Below are 25849 nucleotides of genomic sequence, written 5' to 3' on the forward strand. Positions count from 1 at the left end.
CCCGCTCTTTGAAGGTGACCCCGGTGGTGAGGAGGGCGACGATCCCCGGGAGGACAATGGCCGGGGGCCGCCTCTCCCGGGCCCGCATCCCAGCGGTCGCCGTGTGGCTTCTCTGCGCGCTCGTCCTCCAGGGCGCCGAGGCCGGGCCGCCGCCGGTGACCCCCGGTCTCCTCACGGCCGACGGTTGCCTGAACCGCTTTACCCCCGGGGTGCCTGATTTCGTGCTCGACACGGACGCCTCGGTCAGAAACGGGGCCACCTTCCTGCGCTCCCTCACCGCGCGCCGCGGCAGGGACTGCGTGCACGCCTGCTGCAGCTCCAACGACTGCAATCTGGCGCTGGTGGAATTGCAGCCCGACGGCGGGGAGGACGCCATCGTCTCCTGCTTCCTCATCAACTGCCTCTACGAGCAGAACTTCGTGTGCAAGTTCGCGCCCAGGGAGGGTTTCATCAACTACCTCACGCGGGAGGTTTACCGCTCCTACCGCGAGCTGCGGACCCAGGGCTTCAGAGGTAAGGACGAGGGTGCCAGAATCTGGGGAGACTCACAAAAAGGACTGGTTATAGGGTCTTTGCGCGAAGCTGGAGGAGAGTCCCATTCGATCCTAACTCATCCTTAGAAGTAGGCATGGTATAAACAGTAAATAAAGAACAACCTACAGGAGGGGCAAGGGGGGACGTCCTAGAGCCCAGGCTGGCTCCTGAATTCAGGATGTTGAGTGGGCGGATGCTCTGGGATGTGTGAGTGGGAGCAAGCTCCTGGGGATTCCTACTTTGACCCCACTGGGCCAAATCAGGGAATGAGCTGTCTGGAGGCCACCTGATGACCAGATAGATAGATACTCCAGGCCAAGCACTGTGCTAGGTACCTTGGGGCCCTGTCAAGTGGACTGGTGAAGGCTGGGCTCCTCACTGCTGGGTCTGGGATTGGTTCTAGCATTTCTTGTACTCCTCTCCCCAGGTACTGGTCTTTAGTGGTCTGGGGGAAAACTGCCAGACCACCAGAGTCTAAAGAACAAACCCAGTTGGGGATGACCCAACTGGGGAGAAGGTGGTATTGTGGACACAGTAGCCTAGCCCTGGGGTCCAGGTGAGGAGGGTTGCTGGATGAGTCAGTCCACTGGTATGTATACCTGGTAGGGGAAGGAAGTCAGCTGTCCAGGCAAGTGTGTGTGTGCGTGTGTGTATACTTGTGTGTGCTCATAAGCCTGGCAGAGCTCTTCCTGCTTAAGATCTAGTAGCCAAGCTGTCTGCTCACCTTGTTTACTGCCAGGATAAGGGCAAAGTGGGGCCACGGCTCCTCCTCTTTCCTCCTGGGACTGAGCAGTTAGCTGGGATTGGGGTCCTTCCAGAGACCTTCGTTCCCCATCCTCTCCACCTGTTGTTCTGGCCAGGTGGGGCTCCAGGGCAGGGATGGGTCATGCTGATAACCTCTGTTAGTACTTTACTGTTTGCTGACTGCTATGCCACTCAGCCTCTCACTTAGGCATCATGACAACCGCCTCTGAAAAGGGTGCTATTAGTAGTCATTCCACTTTTTAGATTAGGAAACTGACTCCCGTCTTAAATATATACCATCCACAAATGGGACTCAACCCCAGGAAGGACCTCCTGCAGGGCTGTGCTATTTCTCACACAAGACCATCTCTCTGGTAGAAACCTGTCTCTGATCCAAGACAGCCCAGTGGACAGCAGAACCAGAGACTGGGGAGCCCAGGGCCAGGCTGGGGCTGGTCGGTCTCAGTCCTGGGAAGTAGAGAAAGGAGTTTCCCTCTCCAGCCTTTCCTCTTCTCCCTATCCTTTCAGAAGCTCTGGATCTCTGAGAAGAGGTGGGGTGGAGATTCCAGGAGGGGGACACTGTCTCCAGGCTAGGCTGGGCTACTGAGTCCCAGTGGGCCAGGGCCTGAGCGTATTTCACAAGGAAGCAGCAGGGAGTGTAGGTGGTGATGACCTAAGTGATCCGAGCTGCCTGCCCTCCCGGTTCTGACAGGACCCATCGGAGGGCCAGCACTAGAGGACCAACACCTGAAACTCTGGGGTCTGGGCAGGACGCTGAGCTGGACGGAGCCTTCCTCATCTGGGAACCTCCCCACCTCCTGACTTGCCTGGTTGGCACAAGACAGGACAGAGTGGGGATTTCCTGTCCCATGAGGTGCTGGGTAGAACTTGGATTAGTCTGGTCCCCAGGCCATTTCAGGGCACCACAGTGTTGGGGGAATGGGGGATGCTGTGTGCATGTGTCCAGGAGTCCATTCTCACCTGAGTCGCACTAGAGAGGTTGAAAGTACAAAGAGGGTCAAGCCATTATGGCCTTCTGGAAGCTGGGCTAGGGTAGACCGAGGCAGGCAAAGTGGGCAAGTGCTCAGGGCTTCTGAACCTTTGGTTCTTGTACTGGGGGAGCCCTTCCCAGGGTGGGTTGACCTATACCCCTTTCCCTGCCTGTGGCCAGGCCAATCCAGTCCAGATTACTGGGGCCTCCTAAACACCCTGCTCTTTCCTCCTCTCCCCTTCCCCTGCATTCCCCATCTTTGCATTGGAAGAGTGGCTTGGAAGATAGAGACTGCGTTTCCCTGGAGAGTCCTGAGGCCTGATGGCTGGGGGAGGGGCTGGCTTTATTGCTCCTCCGGCCCTTTGCTCTCTGTGGGTGGGAAGTAAGGAGTGGTATCTGTCCAGACATCTGCCCCTTGCTCCTGGGGACTGGGGCTTGGAGAGGACCAGCCTTGCGTGTGTGGGTAGACATTGCTGATTTGGCTCGAGGTCTGATATGTCACTCTGTGACTTCTACCTTGGGGCCAGTGGGGCTAGCCTATTTCTCTGCTAGGTAGACTGCCAAGTAGTCTGTCTTGTTTCCCCTTGTGGACTGCTGATTACTTTCTGGAAAAGGCAAGGAGGGAGGGACAGGCTCCTCCCAGTTCACTGCCCCCTTGGCTTGGCCTCTCACCTCAGGGCCTGGGCTAGCTCTCAGTGAGCCCTCAAGCCACTGGGTTGAGGCTTGGTTCCTGGCCCTGCTCTCCTGGTCTTATAATGGAGGTTTCCTTTTCTCTTTGCTGTCACTGTGTGTCCTGGTCTTTTCACCTCTGGGACCACCCTCTGTGACTCCCCTATTGGCTCTGCTTTCTCTGCCTCATCAAAGAGAGGCAGGGACGCAACCCTATGATTCAGCCTTCTATCAGTTGTTCTTATCTCTTTACCTTCTCTCCTTCCTTTGAACTCTTAGACTTCACTAACCTTCTGTGGTGCCTCTGTGAAGGGCAGGTTGGCAGTATCCACCAAAAGTGTAAATGCACATAACCCTCATCACAGTTCCACTTGCAGGAACTCATATTGTGGCTATGCTTAAACGTGTGTAAAACAACTTACCAGCCAGCCAGTCAACTGCACCATTGTTTATAATAGCAAGGAATTGGAAACAATCTCAGTGTCTGTCAACACATCCTATAATGTGTATAAAAACAGCTGTGGTGGTGTTTTAATCATAATATTACTAATAAACCCTGAGGCAGCATGGGCTAGTTTTTAGTAGGGAGGGAGGAAGGTAGGGAAGAAGGACCTAAATCAAGAGGGACTGATCAGATCAGATAAGTCGCTCAGTCGTGTCCGACTCTTTGCAACCCCATGAATCGCAGCACGCCAGGCCTCCCTGTCCATCACCAACTCCCGGAGTTCACTCAGACTCACGTCCATCGAGTCAGTGATGCCATCCAGCCATCTCATCCTCTGTCGTCCCCTTTTCCTCCTGCCCCCAATCCCTCCCAGCATCAGAGTCTTTGCCAATGAGTCAACTCTTCACATGAGGTGGCCAAAGTACTGGAGTTTTAGCTTTAGCATCATTCCTTCCAAAGAAATCCCAGGGCTGATCTCCTTCAGAATGGACTGGTTGGATCTCCTTGCAGTCCAAGGGACTCTCAAGAGTCTTCTCCAACACCACAGTTCAAAAGCATCAATTCTTTGGCGCTCAGCCTTCTTCACAGTCCAACTCTCACATCCATACATGACCACAGGAAAAACCATAGCCTTGACTAGACAAACCTTTGTTGGCAAAGTTATGTCTCAGCTTTTGAATATGCTATCTAGGTTGGTCATAACTTTTCTTCCAAGGAGCAAGCGTCTTTTAATTTCATGGCTGCAGTCACCATCTGCAGTGATTTTGGAGCCCAGAATAATAAAGTCTGACACTATTTCCACTATTTCCCCATCTATTTCCCATGAAGTGCTGGGACCAGATGCCATGATCTTCGTTTTCTGAATGTTGAGCTTTAAGACAACTTTTTCACTCTCCTCTTTCACCTTCATCAAGAGGCTTTTGAGTTCCTCTTCACTTTCTGCCATAAGGGTGGTGTCATCTGCATATCTGAGGTTATTGATATTTCTCCCGGCAATCTTGATTCCAGCTTGTGTTTCTTCCAGTCCGGCGTTTCTCATGATGTACTCTGCATATAAGTTAAATAAACAGGGTGACAATATACAGCCTTGAACTCCTTTTTCTATTTGGAACCAGTCTGTTGTTCCATGTCCAGTTCTAACTGCTGCTTCCTGACCTGCATACAAATTTCTCAAGAGGCAGGTCAGGTGGTCTGGTATTCCCATCTCTTTCAGAATTTTCCACAGTTTATTGTGATCCACACAGTCAAAGGCTTTGGCATAGTCAATAAAGCAGAAATAGATGTTTTCCTGGAACTCTCTTGCTTTTTCCATGATCCAGCGGTTGTTGACAATTTGATCTCTGGTTCCTCTGCCTTTTCTAAAACCAGCTTGAACATCAGGAAGTTCACGGTTCACATATTGCTGAAGCCTGGCTTGGAGAATTTTGAGCATTACTTTACTAGCGTGTGAGATGAGTGCAATTGTGCAGTAGTTTGAGCATTCTTTGGCATTGCCTTTCTTTGGGATTGGAATGAAAACTGACCTTTTCCAGTCCTGCAGCCACTGCTGAGTTTTCCAAATTTGCTGGCATATTGAGTGCAGCATTTTCACAGCATCATCTTTCAGGATTTGGAATAGCTCAACTGGAATTCCATCACCTCCACTAGCTTTGTTTGTAGTGATGCTTTCTAAGGCCCACTTGACTTCACATTCCAGGATGTCTGGCTATACATGGACGTCACCAGATGGTCAACACCAAAATCAGATTGATTATATTCTTTGAGGCCAAAGATGGAGAAGCTCTATACAGTCAGCAAAAACAAGACCAGGAGCTGACTGTGGCTCAGACCATGAACTCCTTATTGCCAAATTCAGACTTAAATTGAAGAAAGTAGGGAAAACCACTAGACCATTCAGATATGACCTAAATCAAATCCCTTATGATTATACAGTGGAAGTGAGAAATAGATTTTAAGGGCCTAGATCTGATAGATAGAGTGCCTGATGAGCTATGGAATGAGGTTCGTGACATTGTACAGGAGACAGGGATCAAGACCATCCCCATGGAAAAGAAATGCAAAAAAGCAAAATGGCTGTCTGGGGAGGCCTTACAAATAGCTGTGAAAAGAAGAGAAGTGAAAAGCAAAGGAGAAAAGGAACGATATAAGCATCTGAATGCAGAGTTCCAAAGAATAGCAAGAAGAGATAAGAAAACCTTCTTCAGCGATCAATGCAAAGAAATAGAGAAAAACAACAGAATGGGAAAGACTAGCGATCTCTTCAAGAAAATCAGAGATACCAAAGGAATATTTCATGCAAAGATGGGCTCGATAAAGGACAGAAATGGTATGGACCTAACAGAAGCAGAAGATATTAAGAAGAGATGGCAAGAATACACAGAAGAACTGTACAAAAAGATCTTCACGACCCAGAGGGACTGATGGACTGGTTAAATGTGTTAAAAGTGCTATGCAACCAAAAGTATGTATTACTGTGAATGATTTCCAGTATATATTAAGGGAAAAGCAAGATGAAGAACTTGCATGCTTATAAATTCAGTACTCTGTCTCCTGATAGTCACACATACACACGCCCCCAAACTAGTAACTGAGAATACCTCTGGAGAGAAGGTTCGTTCATGTCCTTATGCTAGTCATGTCCAGCTCTGCGACCCCATGGAGTGTAGCCAACCAGGTTTTTCTGTCCATGGGATTTTCCGGGCAAGAATACTGGAGTGGGTTGCCATTTCCTTCTCCAGGTCCATGTATTACCTAAGCTAAAAACAAAATTGAAGATTATAAAAGTAATAATAAAAAAAAGTCATCCTTCTAATCAGGTATAACCTGCAGCATGGTGTTTTGATGTTTTGCAGCAAGTATGAGTCAGACCAGGGTTCAAATCCTAGCTCTGCTGTTTAGAAACTGAGCAACCCTGGGCAAGTCATTTAACCTCTCTGGTGTCAGTTTCTCATCTGGAAAGAGGAGCAAGAATGTGGTTGTGGCAGGATGGTTAGGCAGGTCGGCAATATAGATGGGGGCAGCAAACCTCCTGTGAATATTCATATAGTAAATACTTTAGATTTTGTATTGGTTACAACTGCTCAGCTGCTGTTGTAACATGAAAGCAGCCATCCACAATTTGTAAACAATTTGGTAAGGCTGTATCTTAATTTATAGACACAAATTTGAATTTTATGGGCTTTTCACATGTCATGAAGTGTTGTTTAAGAATTCTTTTCAACCGTTAAAAAATATAACAGGTTGGACTAAATGTGGCCTGCAGGCCATAATTTGCCAGCTCTGATAAGATACTACAGATAAAGTACCTAGTGTGTGCCAGCCACACTTTTTTTTTAAAATTATTTTATTTTTGGCTGTGCTGGATCTTCATTCCTGTGCATAGGCTTTCTCTAGTTGCCAAATGGGGACTACTCTCTAGTTGCAGTGTGACAGCTTCTCATTATGGTGGCTTCTCTTGTGGAGTGTGGGATCTAGAGCCCAGACTCAGTAGTTGTGGTCCAGGGGCTTAGTTGCCCCAAGGCATGTGGGATCGTCCCAGACCAGGGATTGAACCTGTCCCCTGCATTGGCGGGCAGATTCTCAGCCACAGGACCACCAGGGAAGTCCTCTGAGCACAGTTTCCATTAGCAGCAGCTTTGTTAGTATGACTCTAGGTCTTTCTCCACCTCTGGCTTCTCTGGGGCTCCCACTGCACTCCTCCTCTCCCTTAAATTCAACTTCTCTATGGCTGAAGCCACATGTTCCTGCTAGATCTGGTTTCCCTTCTGCCCATGCCCTGGCTCTCCGTTGCCAGTTCCCTAGAGCTTGTCAGGCACAGCAGCCTGAAGCATCTGCCCGTTGTTTCTTAGATCCTCCTTTCCATCTCTGTCATCATTCAGTTGCTAAATTGTGTCCAGCTCTTTGTGGCCCCATGGACTGCAGCGTACCAAGCTTCCCTGTCCTTCAGTATCTCCCAGAGTTTGTTCACACTCATGTCCATTGAGTCAGTGAGGCTATCCAACCATTTCATCCTCTGTTGCCCCATTCTCCTCCTTGCCTCAATCTTTTCCAGCATCAGGATCCATCCCTAAGCTATCTCTTAATTCAGACTGCTTCTGTTGCATCTGCCTTGAACTACTGCACTGGTCCACTTGCTGGTCTCCTTGCTCCGTAGAAATAATTCTATTCCAGACAGATGGGTAAACAGCTGCTGCCGGGAGCTTAAGAATTCCCCTGCTACCCTAGCCCTTGGTCTTCCCTTAGTACTTCTGGAGCTTGATCAGGCTTTGCAGGAGGTCAGCTTCTAGTGCAGACTGGGCCTCCAGGCTTCTGTGCCACTATTCATTGCCAGTGTCTGTCCCCTTTCTGTACCATCAGTTGTCAAGTATTTGCATGTCAATCCTGTTTGTGCACATGCCCTGACCAAGTGTCCAGGGCCCTTGGAGATCTGGCCCAGCCCAGCTGGTCTCCTTAAAGTCCACCAAACCAGCCTTGCAAATTCCCCACTCCTTGTTTTGGCTCATCATGCTTTCTGCTATCATCAGCAACACAGAACATTCTTCCCCACAACCAAACAAAAAAAAAGTAAAAGAATTTTAAAAATCCTTTGTCTCAAAAAAAAAAATCCTTTGTCTTTTCTTCACAGAGCCTTGCCTTTTTCCTCTAACTTGCTATGATCTTTCCTTTCTTTAAACATCCATTTCCTTGTCTTGTACATGTACCACAAACCCCTTCATCTTGGTGGGTCTTTTCTCTGGTTTTGCTTCCTGTGGCTGGGTCTTAACCTGCCTAACGGGACCATGACACCCTCAAGGGCAGTATGTCAGTTTCCTAGGGCTGCTATGCCAAAGTAGTACAAAGTGGGTGGCTGAAAACAATAGCAATGTATTGTCTCAGTTCCAGAAGCCAGACGTCCAAAATCAAGATGTCCACAGGGCCATGCTCTCTCTGAAGACCCTGGCTGAGGGAGGGTATTTTGTGTCCCCTTGTAACTGGAGGAGGCACCCTCTTCATGTGCCCGGTCATCATGGGACCAGGCTTGACACAGTGCTGCCCAGGAACTCTGTACTTAAGGCCTCTGTCCGGATGGGCTTCTCAGCAGTGATCTGGGCTGCAGAGAGAAGGGTGATGATGTTAATTACACATTAACTTATCTGGCATTTCAAAAGTGTTGTTACTCTAACTTTTAAAAAAATATGTTTATTTGGTTGCGCCGCGTCTCAGAGGTGGCACGCGGGTTCTTTGATCTTCCTTGCAGCATGTGGGTTCTTTAGTTGTGGCATGCAGGATCTTCAGTTGTGGCATACAAACTTAGTTGAAGCATGTGGGATCTAGTTCCCTGAACAGGGATCAGACCCAGGCTCCCTGTTTTGGGAGTGCCAAGTCTTAGCCACTTGGACCACCACAGAAGTCCCCTGACTTTTTAAAGCAATTAGCACAAGTACCTGCTTATTGTAGAAAATAGGAAAATTCCTCCTTCCAAATATATGTGTGTATATGTATGTATATGTATATATACATATATATTTTTTTTTCCTAAATGGAATCAGATGGCAATGCATTCAGTTATTTGCTTCAGAAAGTGGCTTTACAACATTAGAATGTCTTAAGTGTAACATATCTAAATAGAGGACAAGAAGAATGGTTTCATTGCGAAATTGTATCTGTGTCTCACCAGGCTGCTGAGTCCTAGGTTGGTCTAGTTGCCACCCATAGGGCACCAGCCCCTCACTTGAGGAGGGATCCTTCCCATTCAGTGAGAGTTCACCTTACCTCACCTTCCTCCCAGGGTCCCGGATCCCCATGGCCTGGGACGGTATAGACTTGAAGGTACAGCCCCAGGAGCCCCTAGTGCTGAAGGGTGTGGAGAACACAGACTGGCGTCTGCTGCGGGGTGACACAGACATCAGGGTCGAGGTGAGACACTGGGTGGCTCTCGGACCCCCACCTCAGCTCTCCAGGGCTCCTTCCTGGGGCCATAGGCCCAACTGTGGCTCCAGGAGGGATGGGGTGGATAAAACCCGAGGATCCATTTAATACCAAGACCGTCTGCTCTCCCCAGTTGGGGCAGGGGCGGGGGAATGGCTTTTTGGGAGGGCCTGGAGCAGCCCCTGCCTGACGGCCATTCCTGTGCTTAGAGGAATGATCCAGACCAGGTGGAGCTGTGGGGACTCAAAGAAGGCAGCTACCTGTTCCAGCTGACGGCGACCGGTTCAGACCAGCCAGAGAGGACGTCCAACGTCACAGTCACTGTGCTGTCCCCTGAGCAGACGGAAGGTAAGGAAGCGGGGCGAGGAGGCCACCATGGGAGGCATCCCCCGCCCCAGTTGCCTGGCCCTTCAGACGCCCCTGACCAACTTCCCTGCCTGCCAGAATACTGCCTTGCATCCAGGAAGGTGGGCCGCTGTCGTGGTTCCTTCCCCCGCTGGTACTACGACCCCACAGAACAGATCTGCAAGAGTTTTGTTTATGGAGGTTGCCTGGGCAACAAGAACAACTACCTTCGGGAGGAAGAGTGCAAGCTCGCCTGCCGCAATGTGCAAGGTGGGCCTTTGCGAAGCAGTGTTGGGGCTCAGGTGACGTTCCCCCAGGGTAGGTGTTCTCTCTTCACGGATCAGGGAGGTGGGCATGGGCATACCCCCATCCCTAGGCCCCCCTATCAGCTCATCCCGGCTGGGGCCTGGCCCTGCCTCCTCTCACTCCTCTGTTTTTCTCTCCTAGGTCCCTCAGCAGAAAGGCATCATCCAGGTGGGCTTTGCTGCTTTCCTTGTTTCCCTTACCCCTGCCAGCTCTCCAGCCGGTATCAAGTCCAGGCCCCTGCCCACACTGCCCTGGCTCTACAACTCATTCCTGCCCTCAGAACGGAGGCCCACAAGTGCCTCACCCCCTGCAGCTCAGGATCCTCCCATCAGCCTTTGCCTGTTTTGTGTGAGGGTTTGAGGGGCAGGGGTGGAGAGGGAACAGGGGCTGTGTCATGATGCCGCCTGGGGGTAGAGAGGGCCAGGTAGATGATGGACTCGAGGTATTTGCTGGCCTCTGCACCCCCACCTGACCTCACCCTCCCCCTGGCCTCACCCCTACTCAGTGTGTTCTGGCAGCTGCCACTCCAGCAAGTTCCGCTGCGGTGATGGCTGCTGCATCGACAGCTTCCTGGAGTGTGACGACACTCCTGACTGCCCCGACGCCTCCGATGAGGCCACCTGTGAGAAATGTGAGGCCTGGGGGTGGAGGGCAGCGGGCAGGGCAGGGCAGAGCCAGCCCACTCACCCCACACCTCTGCGAGGCCCTTGTCAGGTCTGCACCTCTGATGATCTTTCATCTTTGCAGACACCAGAGACTTCGATAAACTCCAGAGGATCCATTTCCCCGGGGACAAAGGTGAGCTCCTGCCCTGGTCTCCTGGGTCAGGGCTGAACTACTCTCCTCACTCATGCCATCAGTGTGCTGAAGGGGCTTGCTGTGGATACCAGGCTGTGGGCAGAAAGCTGGGGGCAGGGGTGTCCTGTGCTTTTCTTTCTGTGTTTGCTAAGCATCAAACACCTCCTGAAATTCTTATTTTTTTTTAGGCCATGCCACATGGCATGTGGAATCTTAGTTCTCTAACCAGGGGTTGAGCTCATGCCCCTTGCAGTGGAAACTCAGGGTCTTAACCACTGGATTGCCAGGGGAGTTCCAACACCTTCAGAAATTTAACCATGCCTACATATCACTGAGATGTTATTGATTTAACTTAATATATTAAAAAGGAAATTTCCGGGACTTCCCTGGCAATCCAATGGTTAAGACTCCACACTTCCAATGCAGGGGGCATGGGTTTAATCCATGGTCAGGGAACTAAGATCCCGCATGCTACGCAGCACAGCCAAAAATAAATAACTGAAATTGGAGATTAAAAAAGAAAAAGGAACTTTCACATCAGTACTGTAAATGAAAAGCCACTATTATATGTCACAATTTGAGATTTGCTTTTAAAATAAGTATAATAAAACATATAATAAAAAATTTTAGCTGGATGCTGTTGGCTGCCAAGGTTCAGACTGAGTCTTCTTTGTTAGAAGGCAGACCATCAAGTGCTGGGGAGAAACCAAGACCTTGATACAGTCAGGAATGCTGAAAGAAAATTAAGAAATAGTTATATGAGTCAGCCTAGGGTAATTCTGGGCCCACACTTACTCTCTTGCATTTATCTTCCTTGCTTCTAGCAGCACTGCAAATGGCCCAGATATTCCTGGGGCCCCCAGGGCCCTCACTGAATCACAGCCATCCCCAGCCTGAGGAGGGTCGGGGGTGGCGGGCAGCAACCATGTGGAGCCTAGTGGTGGCAGGGAGGTCCCGTGGACATTCACACCTTCGTCTGCTCCTTACCCTGCAGGGCACTGTGTAGACATGCCAGACACGGGCCTCTGCTCAGAGAGCATCCCCCGCTGGTACTACAACCCCTTCACTGAACACTGTGCCCGCTTTACCTATGGCGGTTGTTATGGCAACAAGAACAACTTTGAGGAGGAGGAGCAGTGCCTTGAGTCCTGTCGTGGCATCTCCAGTGAGTGGGGCAGAGGGGGGCCGGAAGATGGGGAGGTGAAAGGCTTAGCTGGAGCATTCAGCTCTGTCTCAAGGCGTGGACTGGTCAGCCTTGTCGTCAGAGCACCTGAACTAAGGGTGGGAGAGGATGGCAGTGGGGTGTCTGGGGCACTACTGATGAGCAGCTGAGTCTTCAAACCTTTCATATTGACTTATCTCCCCCGCCTCCATTGGTTTGTAGAGAAGGATGTGTTTGGTCTGCGGCGGGAAAGCCCCGTTCCCAACACAGGTAAGCCTCCCGTCTGCCTGTCACCACTGAGTAGGTATCAACTGAAAGATCAACTCCACTCAATTGGTTGTGAGAGCCTAAGCCTGTGTTGAGAGGATCCTGAGGTTGGCTAAAGGGACAATGGTGGTACCTGCCGGGGCAAGGGAGAGAAGGATAGAAATACATGCCAGGTCTGCGGGCCATCAGTGTCCTCCCCGTATCAGCTGCAAGTAGAGTGACCTGGAGCCAAGACCCAGCAGAATCCCTCCCACCAAACTCCCAGCAGAGCAGTTTCAGCTGCTCACATGCCCAGGGTCCTTATTCCACCACCACCACCCACCGCGTCCGTTTGCCTAAGTCCCTTTGATACAGAGTAGGGGTGGGCGTCAGGACCCAGCAGGCTCTGGTAGTGCTTCATCCGGCCCTTCCTCCCCCAGGCTCCCTGCCTCCCCCAGGCCCCGTGGAGGTGGCCATTGCAGTGCTCCTGGGTACCTGCATCGTGGTGGTGGTAGCCATTCTGGGCTACTGCTTCTTCAAGAACCAGAGAAAGGACTTCCACAGACACCGCCACCCCCCACCTTCCACCCCCACCAGCTCCAAGGTCTCCACCACTGATGACATGGAACACCTGGTCTATTACCAAACAACTAGACCCCTCTGAGCCTGGGCCTCTCCAGGGCTCTCGCCATCTCTCACCCAGCCCTGCTTCCTAGCCAAGACGGAGGCCTGGGCTGGGCAAAGACTTCGGGACCAGACTTCTCCAGCCTGTTTCCCAGGGCTGTTCTGCCTCCAAGGCCAGGGCTTCAGCTCCTCTTGGAGGAGTCTCAGCTAAGTCCAGGCTACTTGTTCCTGAGAAAGCTCACAGGTCTGCAAGGAGCAGAAAACCTTTGAGCCAGGAGTCCCAAAGAAATGGACCTCTCCACGTAGGATTTCAGAGGAAGTTGGAGTTTTGCTTCCTGTTCCAAGCTGCCTGCCCCCATCCCATGACCTTGGGAAAGGGCTTGGGACAGCATCAGAGGCTAGAAGCCCCAACCCTTTCCTCCGCATCTGGCCCTCCCATTCTGCAAAGTCCAGGGCTCCAGTGGGCGGCGGTCTGTGGGGGGAAGGACTTCCCTGTATATTTTGTGTTGTACAGAGTTCCTTTTTGTTTATTTAATGCCATGGGGGGTGGGTGAGAGGAGTAGGAAGTGGCTCTCTGGCCCCACCCCTTCCCCTGCCCCCCATAGTAAGCCCCAAGCCAGCCCAGCCTGCACATGGAGCCAGATCCTCCGCACCCACTGGAGCTCCCTTGTTTCCACGGGCCAGAGTCCACTCAGTGGAATAAAGTGATTTATTCTGTGAGTCTCCTGCCTCTGCTCTGTGGGCCAGGAAAGGGACAGGCTGCTGGGGGGAGATGGGACCGTCCTGTCCAACCGGTTCCGGCTTTGGTCATCCTGTTCAGCAGGTTTTCCCACCCTTCCCGAAACTGTCCTAGCCCCAGCCCCTGAGGGTGGAGAGACTTGCCAAGTCTGACCACCAGGGGGGAGGGGAGAAAGAGCCCTGGGAGTAGGGACCTAGGGAGGCCATGGAGCTCTGTTTCTTCCTGGTTTGGGCCTGCAGTATGTAGTCGAGGACTTGGGGGGTGGGGGTGCATACACTTGAACCCTGGTTTGGTTTTTTCATTTTGTAGCCGAGGCTTTCAGGATCTTAGTTCCCTGACCAGGGATTGAACCTGGGCCCCTCCAGTGGAGCCACTGGACCGCCAGGGAATTTAACTGAACCCTGGTTCTTATCTCTACTCCCTTTGGTGTAGGGGCTGGGGACAAGGGGCCCATCTGGTCACCCACAGAAGCCTTTGCTTCTCACAGGAGTGTAGCTGCTCCCCAGGCTCTGAGCTCCTGCCATTAGTTCAGGTGCTCGCCTCCAATCCACACCCCTCTGTTTGTTTGAGCTACCTACCTGCTTGTGCAAAAAAAAATCATTCCGTTCATTCATTCATTTATTCAACCAATTATTTATTGAGCTATGTACCAGGCACCACCAGTCCTTAGAAGTTTGGTATTTTTAAGCATATAGGAAGCGCTGTGTAAGTGCTTTAACATATCTCAAGTGATTGCCTCAGCACACAATCCCAGGATGAAGGTATTACCATTATCCGCGTTTTACAGGCGAGGAAACTGACTCAGCAAAGATCATTTCCTAAGGTCTTAGAGCTGGTACCGGGGGATTGATTTAAACCTTTACATTACAAAAGAGAGACTTTTTTAAATTGTGGAAAGTGCCACACAGAAAAATCAAATAGCAGTGTGAGAGGTTGAGGACTACTTTTAAAGGGTTGAAGAGCAACTGAGGTTAATGTCCATATTTGAGTCCTAAGTGTACAGCTCAATAAATTTCCATAACTGCACACACCCAGGAGACAGGCACCCAGATCAAGAAGCGGAGCCTTGGGATTTCCCGGGTAGTCCAGTGGTGCTCCCAGTGCAGGGGGCCCGGTTTTGACCCCTGGCCAGGGGTGGCACTGGTGGTAAAGAACCCGCCTGCCAATGCAGGAGACTTAAGAGAGGCAGGTTTGATCCCTGGGTTGGGAAGATTCCCTGGAGGATGGCACGGCAACCCACTCTAGTATTCTTGCCTGGAGAATCCCATGGCCAGAGGAGCCTGGCGGGCTACAGTCCAGAGGCTCACAGAGTTGGACACGGCTGAAGCGACTTAGCACACACACAGGGAACTAGGTCCCACATACCATGACCAAGTGTTCACATGCCACAGCTAAGGCTTGGTGCAACCAAATAAGTAAATTAATTTTTTCTAAAAGAAGCAAAACCTTATTAGCAGCCCAGGACAGGCCTCTTTTTGATGGCTTTCTCACAGCCCTTGCGCCTGTGGTACTGAACTGGCCCATCTTCACCCTTCTCATGAGTGCTCATTCCTGAGATCCTCTCGGGATTACTCCCTGCTCTACATCCTGTGTCTGCTAACAGGACCCTCATCACCAAGCACCCCCTTTTCCATTTAGTTACCTGTCTTCCCACAGTGCTGCAGACACAGATGGCATCTTAAATCACCTGAGTCTGCAGCTCGCCACACCCCCTCTATGACCTTAGTAAATGGTAGTGGTTCAATAAACATTGAGTAGATGGCAGGGGTGGGGCCTTTACTGTGCTTTGGCTGTTTCCATTTCAAAGGGCATTGTATTTTGCTTCCTACTTTGCCAGCCACTCATGCATCCTTCAAGGTTCAAAATGGGCTTGATTCCTCCTCTCGTCCCCACAGCACCAGGAAACTTCATTATCCCTTGGTTCTCTATGAGCACTTCCAGGCTGATGTCAATTCTGTATCTCAATGCCTAGAAGAGTAATCAACACAGAATAAGAGCTTAATAAGTGTTTGTTGGACTGAAGGGAGCATCCTCCTCTTAGGGAGGGTGGAGATGAAGTGAGATGACGGCAGACAAAAGTTCCTTCCCTAGCAAGAGCTGCTGGGAGGCAGGCAGGGCTGAGTCAGCTGGCTGACGAGAGGTGGGAGTGCAGAGGAGCCACTAGGGGGCGCTCTTATCACTGCCAGGAGCTGTCTTTGCGGCAAGAGTTGAACCCAGAGTACACAGTCCCAGACAGGTGTCAGGTGTGGAGCAATAAAAGTTGACACACAGCACCTGCTTTTCTGGAACTTACACACTGGAGTGCAGGCGGAAGGAATGCAAATACTGTACCTAAACAATTTGGTCCCCGAACTGCTGAGACATTCCCAACTGTTCTCTGCTCTGTCCCCAGCCAAATGACTCCTTTTCCCAGAACTTTCACACCTCCTTTTCTTTGTATAGGCAGTTGCCTCCACCTTGAATATCTCTTTGCCTCTGGAAAGCTCCTACTTGATAATCCAGCTGAAAAAGCCACCCTCTCATAGCTGCCCTGCATACACATGACCGGGTGTTAGCTTAAGTGGGACAAGGCTCCTCCACTCTGGGATGGAGGCCGGGTCTTATTTACCTCAGTATCCACCGTGCCAGGATCCCCTTGGTTACAGCATATCCCACAAATGGATGTTGAATGAAACAGGCTGGTCAAGCCACAGAGATTAAGAAAGAGGTTGGGAAATGGCTTCATCAGTTCAGTTCAGTTGCTCAGTCTTGTCCGACTCTGCGACTCCACCGACTGCAGCACAGCAGGCTTCTCTGTCCATCACTAACTCCCGGAGTTTACTCAAACTCATGTCCATTGAGTCGGTGATGCCATCCAACCATTGTATCCTGTGTCATCCCCTTCTCTCGCCTTCAATCTTTCCCAGATCAGGGTCTTTTCAAATGAGTCAGTTCTTCGCCACAGGTGGCCAAAGTATTGGAGTTTCAGCTTCAGGATCAGTCCTTCCAATGAATATTCAGGACTGATTTCTTTTAGGATGGACTGGTTGGATCTCCTTGCAGTGCAAGTCTTCTGCAACACCACAGTTCAAAAGCATCAACTCTTTGGCGCTCAGCTTTCTTTATAGCCCAACTCTCACATCCATACATGACTACTGGAAAAACCATAGCTTTGACTAGACAGACCTTAGTTGTCTGCTTTTTAATATGCTGTCTAGGTTGGTCATAACTTTTCTTCCAATGAGCAAGCATCTTTTAATTTCATGGCTGCAGTCACCATCTGCAGTGATTTTGGAGCCCAAAAAATAAAGTCTGTCACTGTTTCCACTGTTTCCCCACCTATATGCCATAAAGTGATGGGACCAGATGCCATGATTTTAGTTTTCTGAATGTTGAGTTTTAAGCCAGCTTTTTCACTCTCCTCTTTCATCAAGAGGCTCTTTAGTTCCTCTTCACTTTCTGCCATAAGGGTGGTATCATCTGCATATCTGAGGTTATTGATATTTCTCCCAGCAATCTTGATTCCAGTTTGTGCTTCCTCCAGCCCAGCATTTCTCATAATGTACTCTGCATATAAGTTAAATAAACAGGGTGACAATATGCAGCCTTGACATACTCCTTTTCCTATTTGGAACCAGTCTGTTGTTCCATATCCAGTTCTAACTGTTGCTTCTTGACCTGCATACAGATTTCTCAAGAGGCAGGTCTGGTGGTCTGGTATTCCCATCTCTTTCAGAATTTTCCACAGTTTATTGTGATCCACACAGTCAAAGGTTTTGGTGTAGTCAATAAAGCAGAAGTAGGTGTTTTTCTGGAACTCTCTTGCTTTTTTGATGATCCAACGGATGCTGGCAATTTGATCTCTGGTTCCTGTGCCTTTTCTAAATCTAGCTTGAACATCTGGAATTTCATGGTTCACATACTGCTGAAGCTCAGCTTGGAGAATTTTGAGCATTACTTAAACTTGCTAACGTGTGAGATGAGTGCAGTTGTGTGGTAGTTTGAGCATTCTTTGGCATTACCTTTCTTTGGGATTGGAATGAAAACTGACCTTTTCCAGTCCTGTGGCCACTGCTGAGTTTTCCAAATTTGCTGGCATATTGAGTGCAGCACTTTCACAGCATCATCTTTCAGGATTTGAATTAGCTCAACTGGAATTCCATCACCTCCACTAGCTTTGTTTGTAGTGATGCTTTCTAAGGCCCACTTGACTTCACATTCCAGGATGTCTGGCTCTAGGTGAGTAATCACACCATCATGGTTATCTGGGTCATGAAAATCTTTTTTGTATAGTTGTTCTGTGTTTTCTTGCCACCTCTTCTTAATATCTTCTGCTTCTGTTCAGTCCATACCATTTCTGTCCTTATTGTGCCCATCTTGCATGAAATGTTCCCTTAGTATCTCTGATTTTCTTGAAGAGATCTTTAGTCTTTCCCATTCTATTGTTTTTCTCTGTTTCTTTGCACTGATCACTGAGGAAGGCTTTCTTATCTCTCCTTGCTATTCTTTGGAACACTGCATTCAAATGGATATATCTTTCCTTTTCTCCTTTGCCTTTCGCTTCTCTTCTTTTCTTAGGTATTTGTAAGGTCTTCTCAGACAACCATTTTGCCTTTTTGCATTTCATTTTCTTGGGGGTGGTCTTGATCACTGCCTCCTATACAATGTCACAAACCTCCATCCACAGCTCTTCAGGCATTCTGTCTATCAGATCTAATCCCTTGAATCTATTTGTCATTTCCACTGTATAATCATAAGTGATTTGATTTAGGTCATACCTGAATGCTCTAGTGGTTTTCCCTACTTTCTTCAATTTAAGTCTGAATTTGGCAATAAGGAGTTCATGATCTGAGCCACAGTCAGCTCCTGGTCTTGTTTTTGCTGACTGTATAGAGCTTCTCCATCTTTGGCTGCAAAGAATATAATCAACCTGATTTTGGTATTGACCATTTGGTGATGTCCATGTGTAAAGTCTTCTCTTGTGTTGTTGGAAAAGATGTTGGCTATGACCAGTGCATCTCTTGGCAAAACTGTTAGCCTTTGACCTGATTCGTTTTGTACTACAAGGCCAAATTTGCCTGTTACTCTGGTATCTCTTGACTTCCCATTTTTGCATTCCAGTCCCCTATAATGAAAACAACAACTTTTTTGGATATTAGTTCTAGAAGATCTTGTAGGTCTTCTTAGAACCATTCAACTTAAGCTTCTTCAGCATTACTGGTTGGGGCATAGGCTTGGATTACTGTGATATTGAATGGTTTGCCTTGGAAATGAACAGAGATCATTCTGTCATTTTTGAGATTGCATCCAAGTACTGCATTTTGGACTCTTTTGTTGACTATGAGGGCTAGTCCTTTTCTTCTTAGGGATTCTTGCCCACAGTAGTAGATAAATTCTGAGTTAAATTCACCCATTCCAGTCCATTTTAGTTCACGGATTCCTAAAATGTCGAGGTTCACTCTTGCCATCTCTTGTTTGACCACTTCTAATTTGCCTTGATTCATGGACCTAACATTCCAGGTTCCTATGCAATATTGCTCTTTACAACATCAGACTTTACTTCTATCACCAGTCACATCCACAACTGGGTATTGTTTTTGCTTTGGCTCCATCTCTTCAATCTTTCTGGAGTGATTTCTCCACTGATCTCCAGTAGCATATTGGGCACCTACTGACCTGGGGAGTTCATCTTTCAGTGCCCTATCTTTTGCCTTTTCATACTGTTCATGGCTTCTCAAGGCAAGAATACTGAAGTGGTTTGCCATTTCCTTCTCCAGTGGACCACGTTTTGTCAGAACTCTCCACCATGACCTGTCCATCTTGGGTGGTCTTACACAGCGTGGCTCATAGTTTCATTGAGTTGGACAAGGCTGTGGTCCATGTGATCAGATTGGTTAGTTTTCTGTGATTGTGGTTTTCAGTCTGTCTGCCCTCTAATGGAGAAGGATAAGAGGCTATGGAAGCTTCCTGATGGGATAGACAGACTGAGGGGGAAACTGGGTCTTGTTTTGATGGGCGGGGCCATGCTCAGTAAGTCTTTAATCCAATTTTCTATTGATGGGCAGGGCTGTGTTCCTTCCCTGTTGTTTGACCTGAGGCCAAACTATGGTGAAGCTAAATAAGACAATGCAACTCCTTCAAAAGTGCAGGCACTGCTGCACTCAGTGCCCCCAACCCTGCAGCAGGCCACCACTGACCCATGCCTCCACCAGAGACTCCTAGACACTCACGGGCAAGTCTGGGTCAGTCTCTTATGGGGCTCACTCCTCCTTTCTCCTGGGTGCTGGTGCACACAAGGTTTTGTTTGTGCCCTTCAAGAGTCTGTTTCCCCAGTCCTGTGTAAGTTCTGGTGGCTCTATGGTGGGGTTAATGGCAACCTCCTCCAAGAGTGCTTATGTCATACCCAGGTCTACTGCACCCAGAGCTCCTGCCCCTGAAGCAGTCCACTGCTGACCCGTGTCTCCACAGGAGACACTCAAACACAGTTCTGGCTCAGTCTCTGTGGGGTCTCTGGGTCCTGGTGTGCACAAGGTTTGTTTGAGCCCTCCAAGCATCTCTGATGGGTACGGGGTTTGATTCAAAATGTGATTTCTCCCCTCCTACCATCTTGCTGGGGCTTCTCCTTTGCCCTTGGACATGGGGTATCTTTTTTGGTGGGATCCAACAGTCTCCTGTCAACGGTTGTTCAGCAGTGTGTTGTAATTTTGGAATTCTCACAGAAGATGAGTGCATGTTCTTCTAGTCTGCCATCTTGGAGACAGCTTCATGAAGGAGGTATAAAATGAGATGAACAGGTGGCTGTGTGTGCTGCAGGCATAACAAAATCAAAGTGAGCAAAAGCTGGGCAGTGGAGATCATGGTTCTTGTTTTGACAGGGGTCCAGCCAGCTGCTCAGTTTGGCTCAAGCACTAAAAGGAAAAGCTGGGAGGCTGGTAGGTAGAGATCACATTGGTGGGCACTTGGGGATTTGAGCAGAGGGACAAGGGAAGGGAAATCCAAACTGAACTTTAAGAAGTGGACATATAAGCAGGCTATATCATTAAGAGGTGGAAACCCAGAGAGAGGGAAGGGAGGAGGAAGCCACATCAAGTAAGTTAGGCAGAGGGACCTTTGTGAAGTACATGGTAGACAGGCAGTAAAGCCTAGTTGGAAAGGTTGCATGCTGGCAGTCAGTTGGGCTGTGACCCAAACAGTGGTTTAATTTCTTTAATTAGTTATTACATTTAAAGAATCGGGAAACTTTATTTAAAACACACACACACACATATCTAGCTTGTGAAAACTTAAGACTCTGGCAATTGAGGTCCACATTCCTACAGTGATTTAGGCACTAGGTCCTCTTGATCCCCTCAGGCACTAACTGCCCCCATCCCCTATCCACCCTACATCTCCCTAGGTTAGGTGCTTGCCTGGGCCCTCCAGGCATTTGACTTTGGGCGTCTTATCCCTAATAACCCATCCTCCTTCCAGTGTTTTCTCTAGAACTTACTGGTCCTAGCAGCTCACATGAGGTGAGGTGAAAGTCACTCAGTCATATCTTTGCGACCCCATGAACTATACAGTCCATGGAAATCTCTAGGCCAGAATACTAGAGTGGGTAGCCTTTCCCTTCTCCAGGGGATCTTCCCAACCCAGGGATTGAACCTAGGTCTCCAGCATTGTAGGCAGATTCTTTACCAGCTGAGCCACAAGGGAAGCCCAAGAATATTGGCGTGGGTAGCCTATCCCTTCTCCAGGGGATCTTCCCGACCCAGGAATCAAACTGGGGTCTCCTGCATTGAAGGCAGATTCTTTAAAAACTGAGCTATCAGGGAAGCCAAATCAGATCAGAGATCAGATCAGTCGCTCAGTTGTGTCTGACTCTTTGCGACCCCATGAATAGCAGCACGCCAGGCCTCCCTGTCCATCACCAACTCCCGGAGTTCACTCAGACTCACGTCCATCGAGTCAGTGATGCCATCCAGCCATCTCATCCTCTGTCGTCCCCTTCTCCTCCCGCCCCCAGTCCCTCCCAGAATCAGAGTCTTTTCCAATGAGTCAACTCTTCACATGAGGTGGCCAAAGTACTGGAGTTTCAGCTTTAGCATCATTCCTTCCAAAGAAATCCCAGGGCTGATCTCCTTCAGAATGGACTGGTTGGATCTCCTTGCAGTCCAAGGGACTCTCAAGAGTCTTCTCCAACACCACAGTTCAAAAGCATCAATTCTTTGGCGCTCAGCCTTCTTCCCAGTCCAACTCTCACATCCATACATGACCACAGGAAAAACCATAGCCTTGACTAGACGAACCTTTGTTGGCAAAGTAATGTCTCTGCTTTTGAATATGCTATCTAGGTTGGTCATAACTTTCCTTCCAAGGAGCAAGCGTCTTTTAATTTCATGGCTGCAGTCACCATCTGCAGTGATTTTGGAGCCCAGAAAAATAAAGTCTGACACTATTTCCACTGTTTCCCCATCTATTTCCCATGAAGTGGTGGGACCAGATGCCATGATCTTCGTTTTCTGAATGTTGAGCTTTAAGCCGACTTTTTCACTCTCCACTTTCACTTTCACCAAGAGGCTTTTGAGTTCCTCTTCACTTTCTGCCATAAGGGTGGTGTCATCTGCATATCTGAGGTTATTGATATTTCTCCCGGAAATCTTGATTCCAGCTTGTGTTTCTTCCAGTCCGGCGTTTCTCATGATGTACTCTGCATATAAGTTAAATAAACAGGGTGACAATATACAGCCTTGATGTACTCCTTTTCCTATTTGGAACCAGTCTGTTGTTCCATGTCCAGTTCTAACTGCTGCTTTCTGACCTGCATACAGATTTCTCAAGAGGCAGGTCAGGTGGTCTGGTATTCCCATCTCTTTCAGAATTTTCCACAGTTTATTGTGATCCACACAGTCAAAGGCTTTGGCATAGTCAATAAAGCAGAAATAGATGTTTTCCTGGAACTCTCTTGCTTTTTCCATGATCCAACGGATGCTGGCAATTTGATCTCTGGTTCCTCTGCCTTTTCTAAAACCAGCTTGAACATCAGGAAGTTCATGGTTCACATATTGCTGAAGCCTGGCTTGGAGAATTTTGAGCATTACTTTACTAGCGTGTGAGATGAGTGCAATTGTGCGGTAGTTTGAGCATTCTTTGGCATTGCCTTTCTTTGGGATTGGAATGAAAACTGACCTTTTCCAGTCCTGTGGCCACTACTGAGTTTTCCAAATTTGCTGGCATATTGAGTGCAGCACTTTCACAGCATCATCTTTCAGGATTTGGAATAGCTCAACTGGAATTCCATCACCTCCACTAGCTTTGTTTGTAGTGATGCTTTCTAAGGCCCACTTGACTTCACATTCCAGGATGTCTGGCTCTAGGTCAGTGATCACACCATTGTGATTATCTGGGTCATGAAGATCTTTTTTGTACAGTTCTTCTGTGTATTCTTGCCATCTCTTCTTAATATCTTCTGCTTCTGTTAGGTCCATACCATTTCTGTCCTTTATCGAGCTCATCTTTGCATGAAATGTTCCTTTGGTATCTCTGATTTTCTTGAAGAGATCCCTAGTCTTTCCCATTCTGTTGTTTTCCTCTATTTCTTTGCATTGATTGCTGAAGAAGGCTTTCTTATCTCTCCTTGCTATTCTTTGGAACTCTGCATTCAGATGTTTATATCGTTCCTTTTCTCCTTTGCGTTTCGCTTTTCTTCTTTTCACAGCTATTTGTAAGGCCTCCCCAGACAGCCATTTTGCTTTTTTGCATTTCTTTTCTATGGGAATGGTCTTGATCCCTGTCTCCTGTACAATGTCACGAACCTCATTCCATAGTTCATCAGGCACTCTATCAGATCTAGGCCCTTAAATCTAATAAAGACTGACAAAAACTGTATTGCTTCTGAGGACTTCCCTGGTAGTCCAGTGGTTAGGAATCCATCTGCCAATGCAGGGGCCCCAGGTTAGATTCCTTGTCTGGGAAGATTCCACGTGCCACGGGGCGACTAAGCACGTGCACCACAACTACTGAGCCCACTCTCTAGAACTGGTGCGCTGCAACAAGAGCCACTGCAGTGAAAGAGCCCACACACTGCAAGAGTAGCCCCCACTCAGGGCAACTAGTGTGTTGTTCTTGCACAACAATGAAGACTCAGCACAGCCAATAAGTAAATAAATAAATTTTTAAAAAGAAAACAAAACAGGGTTGTTTCTCTGGAACCCATCCCTGCCCCTTTAAACAAACAGCCCTGAATGAGGAGTGGTTTGTCCTATTGCACAAGACCACTCCCTTCCCCACCTTCCCAGGCTTCAGCTAGACTGAAGCCTGGGAAGGCACTTCTCAGCCCACCCCCACCCTCCACCCCCAAGGTCAAGAGTGTCACCTGGAAACCACAAACCCAGAAGCTGGCTTCAGCCCCCGGGGGTGGCCGAAACTCCCCCACAGTACTCTCCTCCCCTACCTGCAGTAGCTCCTGGGGTTCCATCAGCTGAGCCCAGAACCAGGAAGACCAAAAAAATACACTGGGAAAGAAACTAAGAAGAGCTTAAAAAAAACACATGCACAAAAACTCTTTTACATAAAACTGAAAAAGATTTTTACCCAAATGCCTACAGTGTTTTCTTGTTGATAAAATTATAGGTGGTTTTCACATTCTTCTTTTTGTTGACTTGCATTTTTGAAAATTTTCTACAATGAATATCTATTGCTTTTCTACAATGAATAATGGTTTCGGAAGAGATATTGAGGTCTGTTTCGGAAAGAAACAAATCATTAGATCCGGAGTCTCTGAGATGGGATAGAGAATGAGGGGCTGGTAAAGGAGAGAGAAGCTCCAAGACTTGGTGACTGACTGGCTCGTGCAGACAGAGAAGCTGAGTCAGCGGGGCCTTCCGGTTTTCTGTGCCAGAAATCTGGCAGTGCCATCAATAGAAACAGGGCCCAGGGGAGGAAGGCAGCTTCAGGAGAACCAAGCAGAAGGTGAGGGCCATCAGGGACCAGATGGAGACTGGTTTTGTTGATCTTTTTGTAGGTCTTTGTGGCTCTTATTGTTGATCTTAGTTTTTGTTTGCTTTTGCATAGCCTTACTGGGGAAAGATTTAAAGGCAACTTAAAAGGGTCTATAAACTATGAGATGAGTACAAAGGAACAAGATTTAAAAAGAAACCTAAGAAGGAACATAAGATAGGGCTAGGAATAAGGCAAAAACATACGAGTCTTATAGTCTTTGGGCCATGCACTTAGCTCTGCGTCCCAGGTGTGGGGCCTCCTGGTGAGGCCCCCAACACCCTGGAGGTGAGTGTGTGGGCCTGGTGGAGAGAATAAGCCATGTGAGGGTGAAGGGCAGGAAGGAGGAGACTACTTATGGAGAGAGTCAACCTAGAGGGGAGAGCGGTAAGTAAAGACAGAGCCTCTGGAGGAAAAGGAAGCTGAGGAGGAGCAGTCGGAGGGGCAGCAGGAGACCCAGAAAGAAAGAGGCTCAAAGGTGAGGGGTTTCAAACCCTGCCAGGGTCAGGAAAGGAGGATGCTGGGAATGAGTTGCCAGCTGATCTTCATGAATGGTTGAGGAGCCAGGTGGAGTCCTAGCAGGTGGCAGAGAGCAGAGTCGGAATGAAATAGTGGGGAAGGGGAGGAGAGGCCCAGGCTGGGTTTCAGGCATGGCTGGAGAGGCTGAGAGGACTGGGGATGATCGAATACTGATGCAGTACAAAAGATTACATTGTTGACTCACCAACCCACTTGGAGTTGTCTCGCCAGTGGATTTTCTCTGATCCACTTACCCTCTCCTGCTCGATCCTCTTTGCAACCAGTTTATGATCCTAGGTTAACCAGAACTAGTCTGTGGCCCCCAGAAAATCCATAGTGCTCTATGAAAAGTGAAGGACTTGGACTAGGTGGCAAAATCCTTTCTAATCCCTAAACTATGGTTACAGGTTACAGATTCTAGGGCCCCCTGAATACACGACTGGTGGAGGCTGTCAGAGCCAAGTTGTTGAGGCCCAGAGATGGGCAGTGACTTGCCCATGGTCACATAGCCAGTGTCTGGGGACAGAATAGGCCAGGAAGTCTGAGCCCCAAACTTTTTGCTCGGAGGTCTCATCTTCTCCAGATGCCCAGGCTCCTGGGCTTAGTGTCTGTCATTTCTCTGGAAGTGGGACAAAGGAACCAGGCCAAGGAGCAGTCAGGGCTGTTCCCAAGCCTCAGGAGGCTGGGATCCCAAGGCCCACACACCCATGTAAACACAGGCCAGAACTGCTCCTTCACACACTGCACAGCTTCCTCCATATCAGTTCCCCACTCTTCTCGTGCTTCTCCCTGAAGGTCCCCTGGGAGCCAGGGAGGGGCAGAGAGTACTAACCCCGCTTCACAACTGGGAGAAACTTAGACAAG

At 48.8% G+C, this 25849-nt stretch overlaps 1 protein-coding gene across 5 annotated transcripts; it reads left to right on the top strand.

The window, feature by feature from the left end:
• The first annotated feature begins 56 nt into the window (after window positions 1-56).
• Window positions 57-13491, top strand: SPINT1 (serine peptidase inhibitor, Kunitz type 1). 5 transcript variants are annotated; one of them, XM_019968536.2, is made up of 10 exons: window positions 57-513; window positions 9151-9278; window positions 9500-9638; window positions 9735-9953; window positions 10083-10109; window positions 10447-10572; window positions 10689-10739; window positions 11734-11904; window positions 12124-12171; window positions 12588-13491. In XM_019968536.2, the coding sequence occupies exons 1-10, from the start codon at window positions 57-59 to the stop codon at window positions 12809-12811; spliced, it is 1590 nt and encodes a 529-aa protein (XP_019824095.1). In that variant the 3' UTR covers window positions 12812-13491. The 5 variants fall into 5 exon arrangements, with proteins under 5 accessions (XP_019824095.1, XP_019824096.1, XP_019824097.1 ...); XM_019968537.2 differs by having other exon boundaries at window positions 9735-9905; XM_019968538.2 differs by lacking the exon at window positions 10447-10572.
• The last annotated feature ends 12358 nt before the right edge of the window (window positions 13492-25849 follow it).

Source organism: Bos indicus, chromosome 10 (genome assembly GCF_029378745.1).
Source record: "Bos indicus isolate NIAB-ARS_2022 breed Sahiwal x Tharparkar chromosome 10, NIAB-ARS_B.indTharparkar_mat_pri_1.0, whole genome shotgun sequence".
Lineage (NCBI taxonomy): Eukaryota > Metazoa > Chordata > Mammalia > Artiodactyla > Bovidae > Bos > Bos indicus.

Excerpts from the sequence above, each read along its gene's own strand:
- SPINT1 (XM_019968536.2), top strand. The coding sequence starts at position 57 with ATGGCCGGGGGCCGCCTCTCCCGGGCCCGCATCCCAGCGGTCGCCGTG. Across the intron at positions 9,639-9,734 it reads GTCCCCTGAGCAGACGGAAG|AATACTGCCTTGCATCCAGG; the intron begins GTAAGGAAGCGG and ends CCTGCCTGCCAG. Across the intron at positions 11,905-12,123 it reads GTCCTGTCGTGGCATCTCCA|AGAAGGATGTGTTTGGTCTG; the intron begins GTGAGTGGGGCA and ends ATTGGTTTGTAG.